This window comes from Mangifera indica, chromosome 11 (assembly GCF_011075055.1).
Source record: "Mangifera indica cultivar Alphonso chromosome 11, CATAS_Mindica_2.1, whole genome shotgun sequence".
In the NCBI taxonomy this organism is placed as follows: domain Eukaryota; kingdom Viridiplantae; phylum Streptophyta; class Magnoliopsida; order Sapindales; family Anacardiaceae; genus Mangifera; species Mangifera indica.
In genome coordinates this window covers 9,700,417-9,713,599 of record NC_058147.1, presented here as the reverse complement: position 1 = coordinate 9,713,599, position 13,183 = coordinate 9,700,417, and the positions used below count along the sequence as shown (strand labels likewise).

At 30.3% G+C, this 13,183-nt stretch overlaps 2 protein-coding genes across 6 annotated transcripts; one reads left to right on the top strand and one right to left on the bottom strand.

Annotated features, from left to right (window-relative positions):
* Positions 1–580: 580 nt before the first annotated feature.
* LOC123229792 (50S ribosomal protein L21, chloroplastic) lies at positions 581–7,749 on the top strand. Of its 5 annotated transcripts, none has more exons than XR_006504941.1 (6): positions 581–948; positions 1,976–2,056; positions 3,354–3,455; positions 3,968–4,042; positions 7,218–7,384; positions 7,470–7,749. XR_006504941.1 is itself a non-coding variant. In XM_044655744.1 (5 exons), exons 1-5 carry the CDS (start codon positions 643–645, stop codon positions 7,548–7,550), a joined length of 645 nt encoding a protein of 214 aa, XP_044511679.1. In that variant the 5' UTR covers positions 581–642; the 3' UTR covers positions 7,551–7,749. The 5 variants fall into 5 exon arrangements, 3 of the variants coding, with proteins under 3 accessions (XP_044511679.1, XP_044511680.1, XP_044511678.1); XR_006504940.1 differs by having other exon boundaries at positions 7,134–7,384; XM_044655744.1 differs by lacking the exon at positions 7,218–7,384.
* Positions 7,750–8,242: 493 nt separating this feature from the next.
* LOC123229791 (uncharacterized membrane protein At4g09580-like) lies at positions 8,243–11,710 on the bottom strand. Its single transcript, XM_044655742.1, has 5 exons — positions 11,242–11,710; positions 10,298–10,568; positions 10,044–10,214; positions 8,760–8,893; positions 8,243–8,683 (listed from the first exon to the last, which is right to left on the bottom strand). Exons 1-4 carry the CDS (start codon positions 11,523–11,525, stop codon positions 8,762–8,764), a joined length of 858 nt encoding a protein of 285 aa, XP_044511677.1. The 5' UTR covers positions 11,526–11,710; the 3' UTR covers positions 8,243–8,683; positions 8,760–8,761.
* Positions 11,711–13,183: the final 1,473 nt, after the last annotated feature.

Sequence of the window (13,183 nt, the reverse complement as noted above, 5' to 3'; positions counted from 1 at the left end):
CATTGTTTTTGAGAAAATGCACCGTTTTAAGAAAATCACACTATTTTTAGAAAATGCACCGTTTTGAGAAAAAAACACCATTTTTAGAAAACACACTGTTTTTGAGAAAACGCACCATTTTCTATATATCCATCATTTTGTAACAGTATAAAAGTATATAAGAATCAATTATTTTATAAAAAATTAATTTGTTTTTCATCTGTAGATTTTATTCATTACAAAAAACTTAATTTTAATGTGTATCGTCTGAAATATAAACAATTAATCGGCGAAAAACTACAGTAAATGCTAAGAAATTAAATGAGGGTAATTTTTGAAATGAAAATATGATTTACTTAAAAAGGTAAAAAATAAGAATTTCTGCTAAAAAAGGTTTACGTGATAAACCGACTGCCTATTTTAATTAATTTTCTCTGCCGGTGTTATCAAACAACCAGTTATAATTCAGTAAATAAACAAGTTTTTAATTAATTAATAAAACAAATTTTCTTATGTGAAAATATTGAAAACGAAAAGGAGGGGCATTTTTGTCATTTCAGATGAAGAATAATACAAAGAACATAAGGTGGATAAGTCTGTCAGTTATATTCTGCAAGAGAAACAGAGAGCTCAGAGCTTCGCACACTCTAAACTCCGTTAATAATGGCAGCTTCTTCATCCTCAACAACTCTTGCTCTATGTTCTTCCTTCTCTTCTCACTGCAAAATCTCTAAAGTTTCTCCCTCTTCTCCTCTTCTTTCTTTCTCTAAACCAAAACTCCCCTCTTCTCTTATTTTCTCAACTTCACGACCTCCGGCATTCTTTTTCACTCCCAAATACTCTGCCTCTGAAGCAAGCGCCGTTTTGGACTCCGAACCCGAGTCGCCTCCTGAACCCGCCCCCGCTGTGGAACTCCTCGCCTCCGAGGAAGAGAAGCCCAAGCGTGAAGAAATCTTCGCTGTTGTCATGGTCAGTGAAAATTTATATGCTTTGAGCTGAAATTTTTTTTAGAAAGATTCAATTTCGTACCATGTGAATCGTACCCAGATGCTTGTTTTGATTGTTTTCTCTTAGTTTCGTGCTTATCCTGTTATGTTTCTGTTGTTTATTATTTGTCCAGATGTGTAACTTTTATAAATTATAGCAATGTCTTATCCTTTTTGCTTACATGCTTTATGATATAACCAGTATAAAGGATACCTTTTGTTAGCTCTTTCAATTATACCTAGATGCTTGTTTTTATAGTTATTCATGTTTTGTTTGTTTACCTAGATAGGTAACTTGTCTAATAATAATTTATAACAATGTGATATCCTTTTTGTTTATATGCTGTATTCTATTACCCATTAAAAGAAAAATACCATTTTTGCTGTATGCGTTTTATACAAAAGCTTGGCTTTCATAGGTTTTCATGATTTTGTGCTTGTTCGGTTATGTTATTGTTGTTTGTTTACCCAGATGAGTAACTAGTCTAAATGGTAACAATGTCTGATCCTTTTTGCACATTGACTTAGGAAACATGCAAAATATATTTTTTGCATTCCTTTATATAATTTCTAGTTAGACATATGAATATTAAGGCTGTTGATTAGGCTTTTGGAGTAATTTTTTGCTCCAAGTAGGCATTTTGTTTTATTGCAGCTTGTTTTTTCAGAGTTATTGATACCTGAGATTGCTATTTGTCATATAGTGGAAATTTTGGGTTACCCTGTTGAAATTCTTTTTATTTATTTATTTTTGAAGTATGGTTTCGGGTTACTCAATTGTTCTTGAGATTTATATTTATGCTTTTTGGATCATTGGTTTGTTCACCTCGATGAACAGTTTTTCTTTTTCTAATATTTTTAGATTTATGTAGACTAAAATATTTTGGTTTCCTGTTTGATAGTTATCTGGTGGTTGCTCAGTTGATACTTTTGATTGTTATTCATGTTTTATGATATTTTGGACTGACCATGTCTTATGAATTGGGTGCTCTAATTTGGGGTTTATGTAGATTGGATCGCGCCAATATATTGTTTTCCCTGGTCGATATATCTATACACAGAGGCTAAAAGGTGCAAATGTCAATGATAAGGTATGTCTTCTGTTTTATTCCCTTTATTCTGTGATTGTAGCACATAGGCTTCATATTGCAAAAGGAACAAGCACATAACTGCTGATTTTACGTTTGTGATTGGTTGTGTTATATTCATTAATGTCTTGCTAGAATCTTGCATGTTTCAAATAATAGCTACATAAAAAATATTGAAATAAATGAAAAGGGAAATCATAATGATATCTAGGCTCGGCATTGCTACCAAGAAACATGCTGTAAAGTCTTCAAGATCTGTTGGATTACTGTTCTACCTGAACTCATGGGTTTTTAAGGGGCTTTGCAGTCGTAGATTCAGAAGAGATCTTTTTTTAATTCCTTGAAACTGTTAACCAGACTTTGTCTCTGTTCAACTTGTAAAGTTGATAAAGCTTTTGTAAGCTCTATTGTTTGGTATTAGGCATTAGGTCTTCGTGAGAGTGTGTTCTTCCTATACCATGGGGAATGCTGCTGACACCATTTTATTTCTGTCCTCTGCATAGATGTCAATTTTTACGAATTTTAATTGGACATATCTGTTGACTACACCCCTTATTTTTTGTTCTATTTTATTTTTGAATCAAGATCCTTTATATGTTTGTTTTGCTTATTAATCTGTTAGGACTTAGGTATTTCATAGTAAACATTTCTGTCATCCAAAGAAGAAAATCTAAGTGGTTCTCTTGTATTCTCCAATTTCTTTATAATTGAGTCTCTTGCAATATACAAGTTTGCGAAGTCCAGCAGCATGCTTTACCATATAGCAAGCAACTGAAAGATTCTTGCAATTTTCAGCAGCAATGTTTAATGTGTCACCTGTTAGTTGGGTTTAGTTGTTAGTATGGCTTGTTTTTCTTGTTGAACATCTCTTCCTAAACTTTGACATGGTTCTTAAACCTGTTTGTTGGTGAGGTTTTTGTTTGGTTTCCACTACTGTTTCTGTTTTAGGCATCATGTGCGTTTTAGGAGAAATGTGGAGTTCAGTATGAAGCTAATGGAAGTTTCTGTTTGATTGATTTGTATGAGTTTGATTCTGAGTATGCAGTTTGGATTTTGAAGAGCTATCAAATGACATTTTTATTACAAAATCATGTCATTCTAATTTCTCATCATCTGAAACAACCTATGGGATATTTTATTTTATTGCATTTATCAATGCTCTAAAATGGTTCTCAGGGCTTGCATTTACGCCCTGATAAATACTTGCACGTTTCTTTGTAATTCTTCAGCCTTGCTCTGATTTTCTCCTTGCTTATTGTTTGTACCTTAACTAAGGTATGCAATTTTTGTTCATGTGCAGATTGTTTTGAACAAGGTACTGCTTGTGGGAACCAGAACAACTACCTATATTGGAAAACCAGTTGTGACTAATGCTGCTGTGCATGCAGTAGTGGAAGAGCAGGTATCTGATTCCAGATGGTTGTGCTAAACTATCACTATTGTTATTTTTTGAAATATTTACATATATCCGCAACCTTACTAACTTAAATCCCCAGAATGTTAACGAGTTTGATTAAAGGACAGATTTTGCCATAAAATCACTAAACCTAATTGCCTTGATAAAAATATTACAAGGACAAAATAGCCCTAATTCGTTGGACTATCAAGTCTAGCATGGTCGACATAGTTTAACATGCTTTAATTAGACTTTCAAATCATATTGTTAAATGCTAGATTATCGAGTCTAGCATAGTCTTGCGCTATCTTAATTATATAACATTTATTATTTCATTAAGGGTACAACTGGCAACTCGTTGGATTTTATGGCTAGATTTGTACTTTGAATAAAATGTACACATTTAGGGAAATTGTGATTATTGGATTGGCTATTTATGTCCAAACCCGTATAAGTTTTATCTTCTCTTATCTTATCGATATATTTTTTCTTCTATTCCTTATGTTTTGATGATGCAGGGATTAAATCCTAAAGTAATTGTCTTCAAGTATAAGAAGAAGAAAAACTACCGGAGAAATATTGGTCATCGACAGGTATTATACGCTTCATTTTATCATTCATTGGTAAATTACCAAAGACACTATGGTTTATGCATGAATGAAAGTATTTTTTGCATGAATGAAAGCGGACTGAATTTTTTACTTCAATAAAACTGTGTTTATGTTATTTATGTACAAATAACAATGTGTTACTATGTAATTGAGTGTTATTTTATATTTAATTTTTAATTATCTAATTATATGATGACATGTCATTATTTGTGCATATAGTATTATTTGTTTTATTTTCACTAATCGTAGTACACTGCCACCTAAGATTTTCTATAATCATGTTTGATTTTTCAATAAAAGTATTTGCACAAATAATATGCATAAATAATAACATGTTATCATATAATTGAATAATTTTAAATAAAAATAAAATTAGTCCTGACTACGGGTTGGTTTGGCCAGTGAACTGGATTGAAACCGACTTGTGTAAAACTATAACCGGAACCCTCATAATTGAAATCGATCTAAATCGAAACCGGAATCAAAATCAGAATTGGATTTTGATGGTTCGATTCAGTTTTTTTATTTGAATTGTTGAACCGTTGGTTCAATAATTTAATTAAAAAATTTATTAATTTTAAATAAAAATTATTAATTTTTTTTTAATTAAGAAAAGTATAAATTTGTAGAGGGCTGTAACGGTTTTATGTAAATTTTTGTAAAAATTGAAATGTAGCATTTGCAAAATATATGGACATTAGGTGTATTCATTGTTTTATTTTTTTATATAAAATTTTACTTATAAATACTCACTCAATCTTTCAACTCTCTTATTTATTTATTCTTATTTCTCATTTTCTTAATTATCAATACTTTCTTAATCTTTCAAGCAAATTCTTTCAAAATCAATTAAATTCTTTCTTTATTTTTATTAATTTTAATTTTAATTTCTATAATTTAATTATAGAAATCTTTCTATTATACAATTTTCTAAATAATTAATTTTAGAATTTATCTCTATAATTAATTTTATTTTATTATTTATTATTTTTTTTTTTCATTATCTTTCATAATTAATTATATAATTTATTTTATTTATTATTAAAAATAACAAGTAGTGAAAATACTTCACATAATATGAGATTTAATCAATATTTATATATATCAAATATGAATGAAGAGCAATTTGTGAAAGATTTTTAATACAAGAAAGTGAAAGTTAATATGTAAAGATGGAGCAAAAACAACAAGTGGAGATGAAAACAACCACAAAAAATTCTTAACTCCGATATTTTTAAAATTTATTTCAAGAAAATACAAAAAAAAGATGATAATTTTGAAGTTGTTTGTAATTATTGTAAACAAATATATAAATTTAAGTAGGGAGGTAGATATGAAACATTCAAAATACACTTGGAGTCGAAGTGAAAAAAATTGGATGAAATAGAGGCAAACGCAAATAATCAGCTATGGTTTTGCACATAAATCTCTATTTATTTACAGTGTTAATAAAAGTAAAGAAGAATTTGTAAAAATGGTAGTAATAGATCACTTAACATTTAATTTTGGTAAAAATTTATGTTTTAATAATTATTGTAAAACACATTAAAAAATTATTATGAGGTTTATACAAAAAACAAAAAAAAAGAATTAATTCAATTATTTACAAATTTAGATGAATGTGTGTCTATATGTAATGATAATTGAAACGTCCATTTATAATATCACTTTTATATGGGTATAACTTGTCATTGAATAGATAATAAATTTCAATTACAAGAAAAACTTTTAACATTTACGGTGTTTAATAACCGATATACAACTATTTAAGGGGTTTAATGACCGACATCGGCCATATGTGAGTCATCAAACACACTAAATGCTAAATTTTTTTTTTGTAATTAAAATTTATTATCTATCCAATGACAAGTTATACCTATATAAGAGTGAACTTGCAAATAGACGCTTAAAATATCATTACATATAAACACACATTCATTTAAATTTGTAAATAATTGAATTAATTTTTTTTTATATAAACCTCATAATGATATTTTTAATGTGTTTCTAAAATAGTTTTATATGTAGGATTTAACGTAATTTTACCATAATTATTAAAACCGAATTTTCACAAATTCTAAATGTAAAGTGCTTTATTGTTATCATTTTTGTAAGTTCTTTTTTACTTTTTATTATCACCGTAAATAAATAGAGATTTATGTGGAGACCCATTTTTGATTATTTATGTTTGGGTTTTATTTTACCTAATTTTTTCAGGATGCTTCGACTCTAAGTGTCTTTTAAATGTCTCATATCATCTTCTTACTTGAATTTATAAATTTGCTTACAATAATTGTAAGTAACTTCAAAATTATCATCTTCTTTTTGTATTTTTTTAAAATAAATTTTGAAAATATAGGAAATAAGAATTTTTTGTGATTGTTGTTTCATCTCCACTTGTTGTTGTTGTTGTACCACCTTTTCATATTGACTTTTATTTTCTTGTGTTGAAAAATCTTTTATAAATTGATCTTTATCCATATTTAATGTATATGAATATTGATCAAATTTTTATTACGTGAAAATTTTTTACTACTTACCATTTTTTGATAATAAATAAAATTAATTATATAAAATAAATTATATAATTAATTATAATAAATAAAATTAATTATAGAGATAAATTTTATAATTATTTGTATAATAGAAAGATAATAATAATTAAATTATAAAAATTAAAATTGGAATGGGTAAAACAAAGAGAGAATTTAATTGAATTTGATTGAGAGAGTATTAAGAATTGAGAATGAAAAATAAGAATAAATAAATAAGAGAGTTAAAAAATTGAGTGTGCATTTTTAAGTAAAATTTCATAAATAGGTCTAAAGGGCATATATTTTGCAAAGTAGTCTTTGCAAAATTTGCAGGGGACGGTTATAGTTCCCTGCAAATTTATACTTTTTTTAATTAAAAAATTTTAATCATTTTTATTTAAAATTAATACATTTTTTTAATTAAATTATTGAAGCTTGAGTCATGAACATGTTAGTCGAGCACAAACCGGTGGTTCAATAGTTAAAAAAAGGGAAAACCTGAATCGAATCATCAGAATTTGATTTCGATTCTGCTTTAGGTCAATTGGAGTTTTGACGGTTGTGATTCCGGTTTTATACGAATCAGTTCTTGTCCGGCTCACGGGTCAAACGGCCGTTGCCAGGACTTCCTCTGGTTAGGTAAATATGAACAGTTGGAGCACGTCATAGAGCTCTTCGGCTTTCACATGTAAATGGACTGAAGTAGAAATTTCATAGACTTGTCAACGATGGACACAACGTAAACCGTCCAACCTTTGAAATATCACTGCAGGAATCCTCCACAACAACGGCAAGAGAATCAAATTTGTGCAACCTTTTTATATTATTTGTTCTTGCTTGACTTTGTTTGATGTGATTGTGATCCAATTATGCAGCCGAATACACGGATAAGGATTACTGGTATCACAGGCTATGAAGACTTCCCAGCAGTTACACTTGATTCACTTCAGTCATGAACGCTTCTCCAAGGGGTTTTAGTTGTTGTCGAAACTCAAATCAAAATGCTTTGAATTTGTATGTAATTACCTTGCAAATTATATGTTTCTATTGATCTACAAACGCTGGGTTATGGAGATTAACTTTTGTCAAAAAGTGTTGTAGAATGCCATCTCCAAATGTTCTCTGATATATATTTGTTTATTGACTTTCTTTTAATTTTGACCATTCTCATTTTTTTAGTTGCTCCCATTTTCTTTTTTGAATCTCTCTTTATGCATTGGAAACGTTCAGAGATACACTTTTTTTTTTTTTGTAACCGAAAATTCTATCTGTATTTGTTAAACTGATATACCCGAGACATGATGATTGAACTTACAATTATTACATTAAATAAATCAAAGTTTTATAAGCGTTACCTAGACTTTTATTTTGAAAATTTTAATACTTTATCAGTTTTGTTAACTTTTGGTATAAGATACATTTGTTTGACAAAATTGCAGCCAGAAAGTGGCTTTTGGGTTTATGCTGCCTCTTGGTAAAATTGCTATTACAAATATTATCAGAGAAGAAACACTCCTTAAATAAGTTGCAATACGGTAATGCAATGTTCTCGACAAAACTCTTTCAACAAAATTGGCAAGAATAATTCCACATGGACAATTTGGTGATGCACAACATTCTATAGGGGAAAATAAATCAAAGGAAAAAATTATCTGATAACTTAATATTATATATCAAATGCAAAAATTTTCACCATCTAATAATTTTACTAAACATTTTCCTGCAATTTGTGACTAAGGCCGTACTCATGGATCAGATACAACAAAAAGAGAATCTGAGCAAATAGGGTACAAAGCTGTTACAGCTGAGTACTACATTCCTACACTTGTTACTAATGGATGGCACCACTACGTGCAGATAATGAAGAGTATAAAGAACATATTTTCTAGGCAATTTCACCCTCCTAATTTTCAAATAATCTGTCTTGGGAGTCGATTTATTTAAATTATATCAAGGGTAAGAAAAAAAAAGTAATGGAAAGGGAGGGTGATCAACCAGTAATATATAATGGACAATGGAGACCTGCTGTCTGATGCTTTGGGTGAAAAGGACTGCCACTGAAGAGCTGTAGCTCTACTCTTTTCGGATCCTGCAATTTCAAAGAGTCAAAATATCTACTACTGTAAACCAGTGTTTGATATGAGGATGGAAGGGACCTCACGAACCTTCATTCATAGATTCGCTTCCTTTTCAGCAGAGTTGGAAATATGATAACAGAGCCTATAAGGAAAAGTACAGAAAGTGTTTTAAAATCATATAGATCCTTGACTGACTTGAGATTTCCTAGCGCATTACCAGCCTGAAATTACAAGAAAAGTAGGTTAATTAGTAAAATGAGGTGATCACACAAACAGGACATATGATTTAACGAACTTACAAAAGGAAAAATAAAAGCATAAATAAATACAATTATGTCAAAATAATCACTGAAAAAGCTCATTTACATAGTATATGCATCTTCATACTCCTAAATTGTTGGGTCCATAAGTAATATCTGATAAAAAACTGCAATCCAGCTCATCTGCCAGCCTAATGGACAAAATGCCAGCAAACATATTTTCCTCCTTTTCATAGGTCAAACTTGCTGCCAAAGAAACTATGATTCAAATCTGATTCATCATTCTTCTAATACCGTTTCCAAGTTAGAGGGTAGCCTAAATAATGCCAATAAGGATAGAGAAACCTTCCTAGTTCACTTGATGAAATCTGACAGCCAGAACAATGTGCCACCAGACTGAACGGATATTAACTCCAAGATAAAGGTATACGCTAAAACAATTCAAAAAAAAAAGTTGCCATTGAATGGACAAGCGTCTTCCACGATTGACTACTAGTCGTTAACTCATCAAGTTTTTCTAAATATTCAAATATTGCATGTTGGCCTGCCTTAACAAGTTTATGACATAAAGGATCATAATGATCAATTGACATGAATCTTTTCCTACATAGACTTCATCTCTTGTCACATGCTAATTGGTTGTTCTCCGATTCCTTAATATCTCCTTCAAAACCATTACAAGCTTCATTTTAGCAAACCTCACTTTCAATTTCAAATAATCATGCATATCATAAAAATCAAGGTAATTCTCCATAACTGCATGTTTCATTTCTACTATTTTTTCTGATATTCCTTTTCTACTATTTTTTTTTATAGCAGGTATTACACCTTTAAAATTGCATGTTTCCACAGCAAGTTACAAACATCCTACACTATCTTAGGGCATACAAATTTCTCCAGTCAGAAATACTTAAACCATCCTAGGCAGTCTTGCATGAGCTTTCACACAATAAATAGTAACTTCTTTGCTCTTGCATACTTGGTTATAGTATAAGTTGTCAGGTCACTAACACTATCATATCCACATAAAATAAAATCCAATACTTTGAAAATGTAAAAGAGGAAAAGTAAAAAGGAAAGCACATTACAAGATGGGAAATGAAAAACTTACTCTGACAGTGATGTAGGAGGCTGGGATAAGACCAATCAAAGTTGCACAAAAGAAAATGTGAAACGGTATGTCAACAATAGGAGACGCCAAATTGATAAAAAGGTTCGGCAATGTTGGAGTAATCCTCAAAAATAGCATGTAATTGAGTAGCTTTTCTCTACGTTTTGCTATCTGAATCCCACCATCAGTGAAACTTAATAAACAGAAATTAATTAACAAAATAAGTAGATAGAATCAAGTAAGAAAGAAAGTACCTCTGCCTGGAAAAATCTTAACTTTTCAGGCCACAACCAAAGAACCAAAGGCCTGCCTATTAACTTAGAAAGGAAAAAACAAGAAGAAGCTCCAACAGTAGAGTTTAATACAACTAACATAAGACCTCTAACAACACCAAAAAGAGCTCCAGCCAACAATGACATAAAAATTGTTCCTGGAATCATAAATGTCTGCATAAAGATGTACGTTGAGCAATATCCTAAAATGAACTGTGCTGGGTAGTCTTCTGCATATGTTGCAAGATTATTCCTGAGAAAAAAACAATTGCCTTTAAAACTATGTCAAAAACATTCTCATAAAAGGATGACACTATTCGCAATCTAAAAATCTACTCTCAGAACCAAATTTTCGAAGATGACATTTATAAAATTTAAAAGTAAGATGTCTTATTTCACTTATTCTTGAGGGTAATACTACACACCCCAAGTCTTATACCAAATTTCTCATCCCAAGTAATCTTTCACTCAACCCACCATTTTGTTATTTACATGTAAGAGTCAAGGATGGTGATATATCACTTGAAATAGTGACTTGGACACTGCTTAAGAGCATTACACTTTCGTAATTACAATATAAACAAGAAACTCTATTCTAAGTCAATAAATTAAAAAAAAAATCAATTTAAAAAATGTGCATTAGAATTTTAGCACAATGGGTGTGAAGAATAATTTCTAGGTGCAAATAGCCTCATCCTCTAAAAATTATCCATGAAAACCAAAACCAGGAGAAATTATGAAGAAAATTATCATAAATTAAAACTTTAACAATGCGTGCATTTAAAAAAATGCTTGAATAGAGCATTTTACCCGTTTAAAATAGCTCCATCGCCTCAAAAAATAATCAATTCTCAGTCTAATCTAAACTAAACCCTGAGAGGGTACAATTAAATCATCCGAAAATTAAGAATTGAACAGTGACATACTTCAGCAAGCGAAGATCAGAAATGGTGCGAGGGCGCTTGAGCTTGTCATATTCAGCAGGAGGTATTGTGAGGTAAACACAGAAGAGACCGCTCACAAACAACAAAAATACACCAACAAACGCCGCGAATTCCCACCGTGTAAGTGGAAATCTGTCCGATTTGACGCGCTTTGCCGTCGGCGATTCTTCTCCTTCTTTAGCTTTGCCATTTCCGCTTTCCTCGTCTCTCAGTGTCCTCGAGCCATCGCCGATCACGATCACGTTTACGTTCCTCGCCGCGGCCATTTCAGGTTCAGTTGTTCTCGAACTAACGAACCAGATTCATTGATAATTTCGCAATTCTGAAAACCCTAGCGAGAGCAGAGTGAGAAGAAAATTATCCAAATCGAAGACGAGAGAGAAGGAAGCTACGACCCTCTCCTTTTTTTTCAGTCTCTCTTTTAAAAATTTGTGTTTGAATAAAAGTATTTACGCATAAATTTTTCTAAGGCCAATACACTTATTCCTATATAAGGTATACCGAAATTCTAAAGTTACCTTCTCTAATTTTTTAAAATTTAAATACTTACTTAAAAAATAATTTTTACTAAAAATTTTAATTAAAATTAAAAATAAAACTATTATTGTAATACCCTCAGATATGTTTTAAGGATATTTATGTCTTTTGACCTTATTTCGAGATATTTCTATTTTAAGTATATATATTTGTTTTACATGTATATGCGTATTTATATATATATATATATATATATATATATATATATATATATATATATATATATAAAGACAAAAAAAAATGAAAAAAAAAAGAAAAGATAAAGATTTATATAAAGAGAAAAACAAAAGACAAAACCAAGAAACTTTAAGACTTTTTCATCATTTCCTGTCCATATTCCAGTAGCCACCATTCTTCATGTTTTTTTTTTGTTTTCTTGAAGAAAAATGAAGGATTTGAAGGAGTTTGGAAGACAAGAAAGAAAAGAAAAGAAAAGAAAATGAAGCACTTGAAAGCTTTGGTAACCAAAGATCTCATTCCTTTCTCTTTATCTATGTTTATATGCATATTATGTGAATATATTAGTGTGTTTTGGTATTAATTTAAAGTAGTTTTGGTGATAAAGGAAGCAAAACAAAGAGAAGAAAGCCAACTTGCAAATATTTGGCTTGAAACAAGGTAAGGGGTATTATTCTTGATATATTACATGTTTTAGGCTTTTGGTTCCTTGGATCTATGTTATAAATGATGATTTTGAAGTTGAGAAATGTGGTTTTGCCATTTGAGATGTCTATGTGTGGGATTGTGTTCATGGCAGAAAGTTGTATAAAATTTACAGTTTTACCACTGATTTCGTCCCTCGTTTTGGTTGTCTTACCTGATGAATTATGAGTTCTATTATATCTTTTTGAAAATCTCTTTGAATCCTCTTTCCAATGATATATAACTTGTATGAATTAGAGATCATTTGGACTATTAAATATTGTATGAACCAAAAGGACTACTTTACCAAATAAACAGGGGAGAGTTTTTGCCACTGAATTCATCTCACGTTTTGACTGCCTTATATAATGAATTACGAGTACTATTATAGCTTGTTGGAAAGCTCTCTGAATTATCTTTTCAATGATATATAGCTTGTATAAATTGGTGATCATTTGGATTGTTAAATATTATATGAACCACAAGGGCTGCTTTACCAAATAAACAGAGGAGTCCGTTTTTTGTCACTGATTTCATCTTACGTTTTGACTGTCTTATCTAATAAATTATGAGTGCTATTATAGCTTGTTGGAAAGCTCTTTGAATCCTATTTTCAATGATATATAGCTTGTATGAATTAGAAACCGTTTGGACTATGAAATTGTATGAAACAGAAGGCTACCCTGTCAAATGAACAGGGTTGTAAACAGTATTTCACAGTTTTGGAAAAGAAAAGAAAGAAATG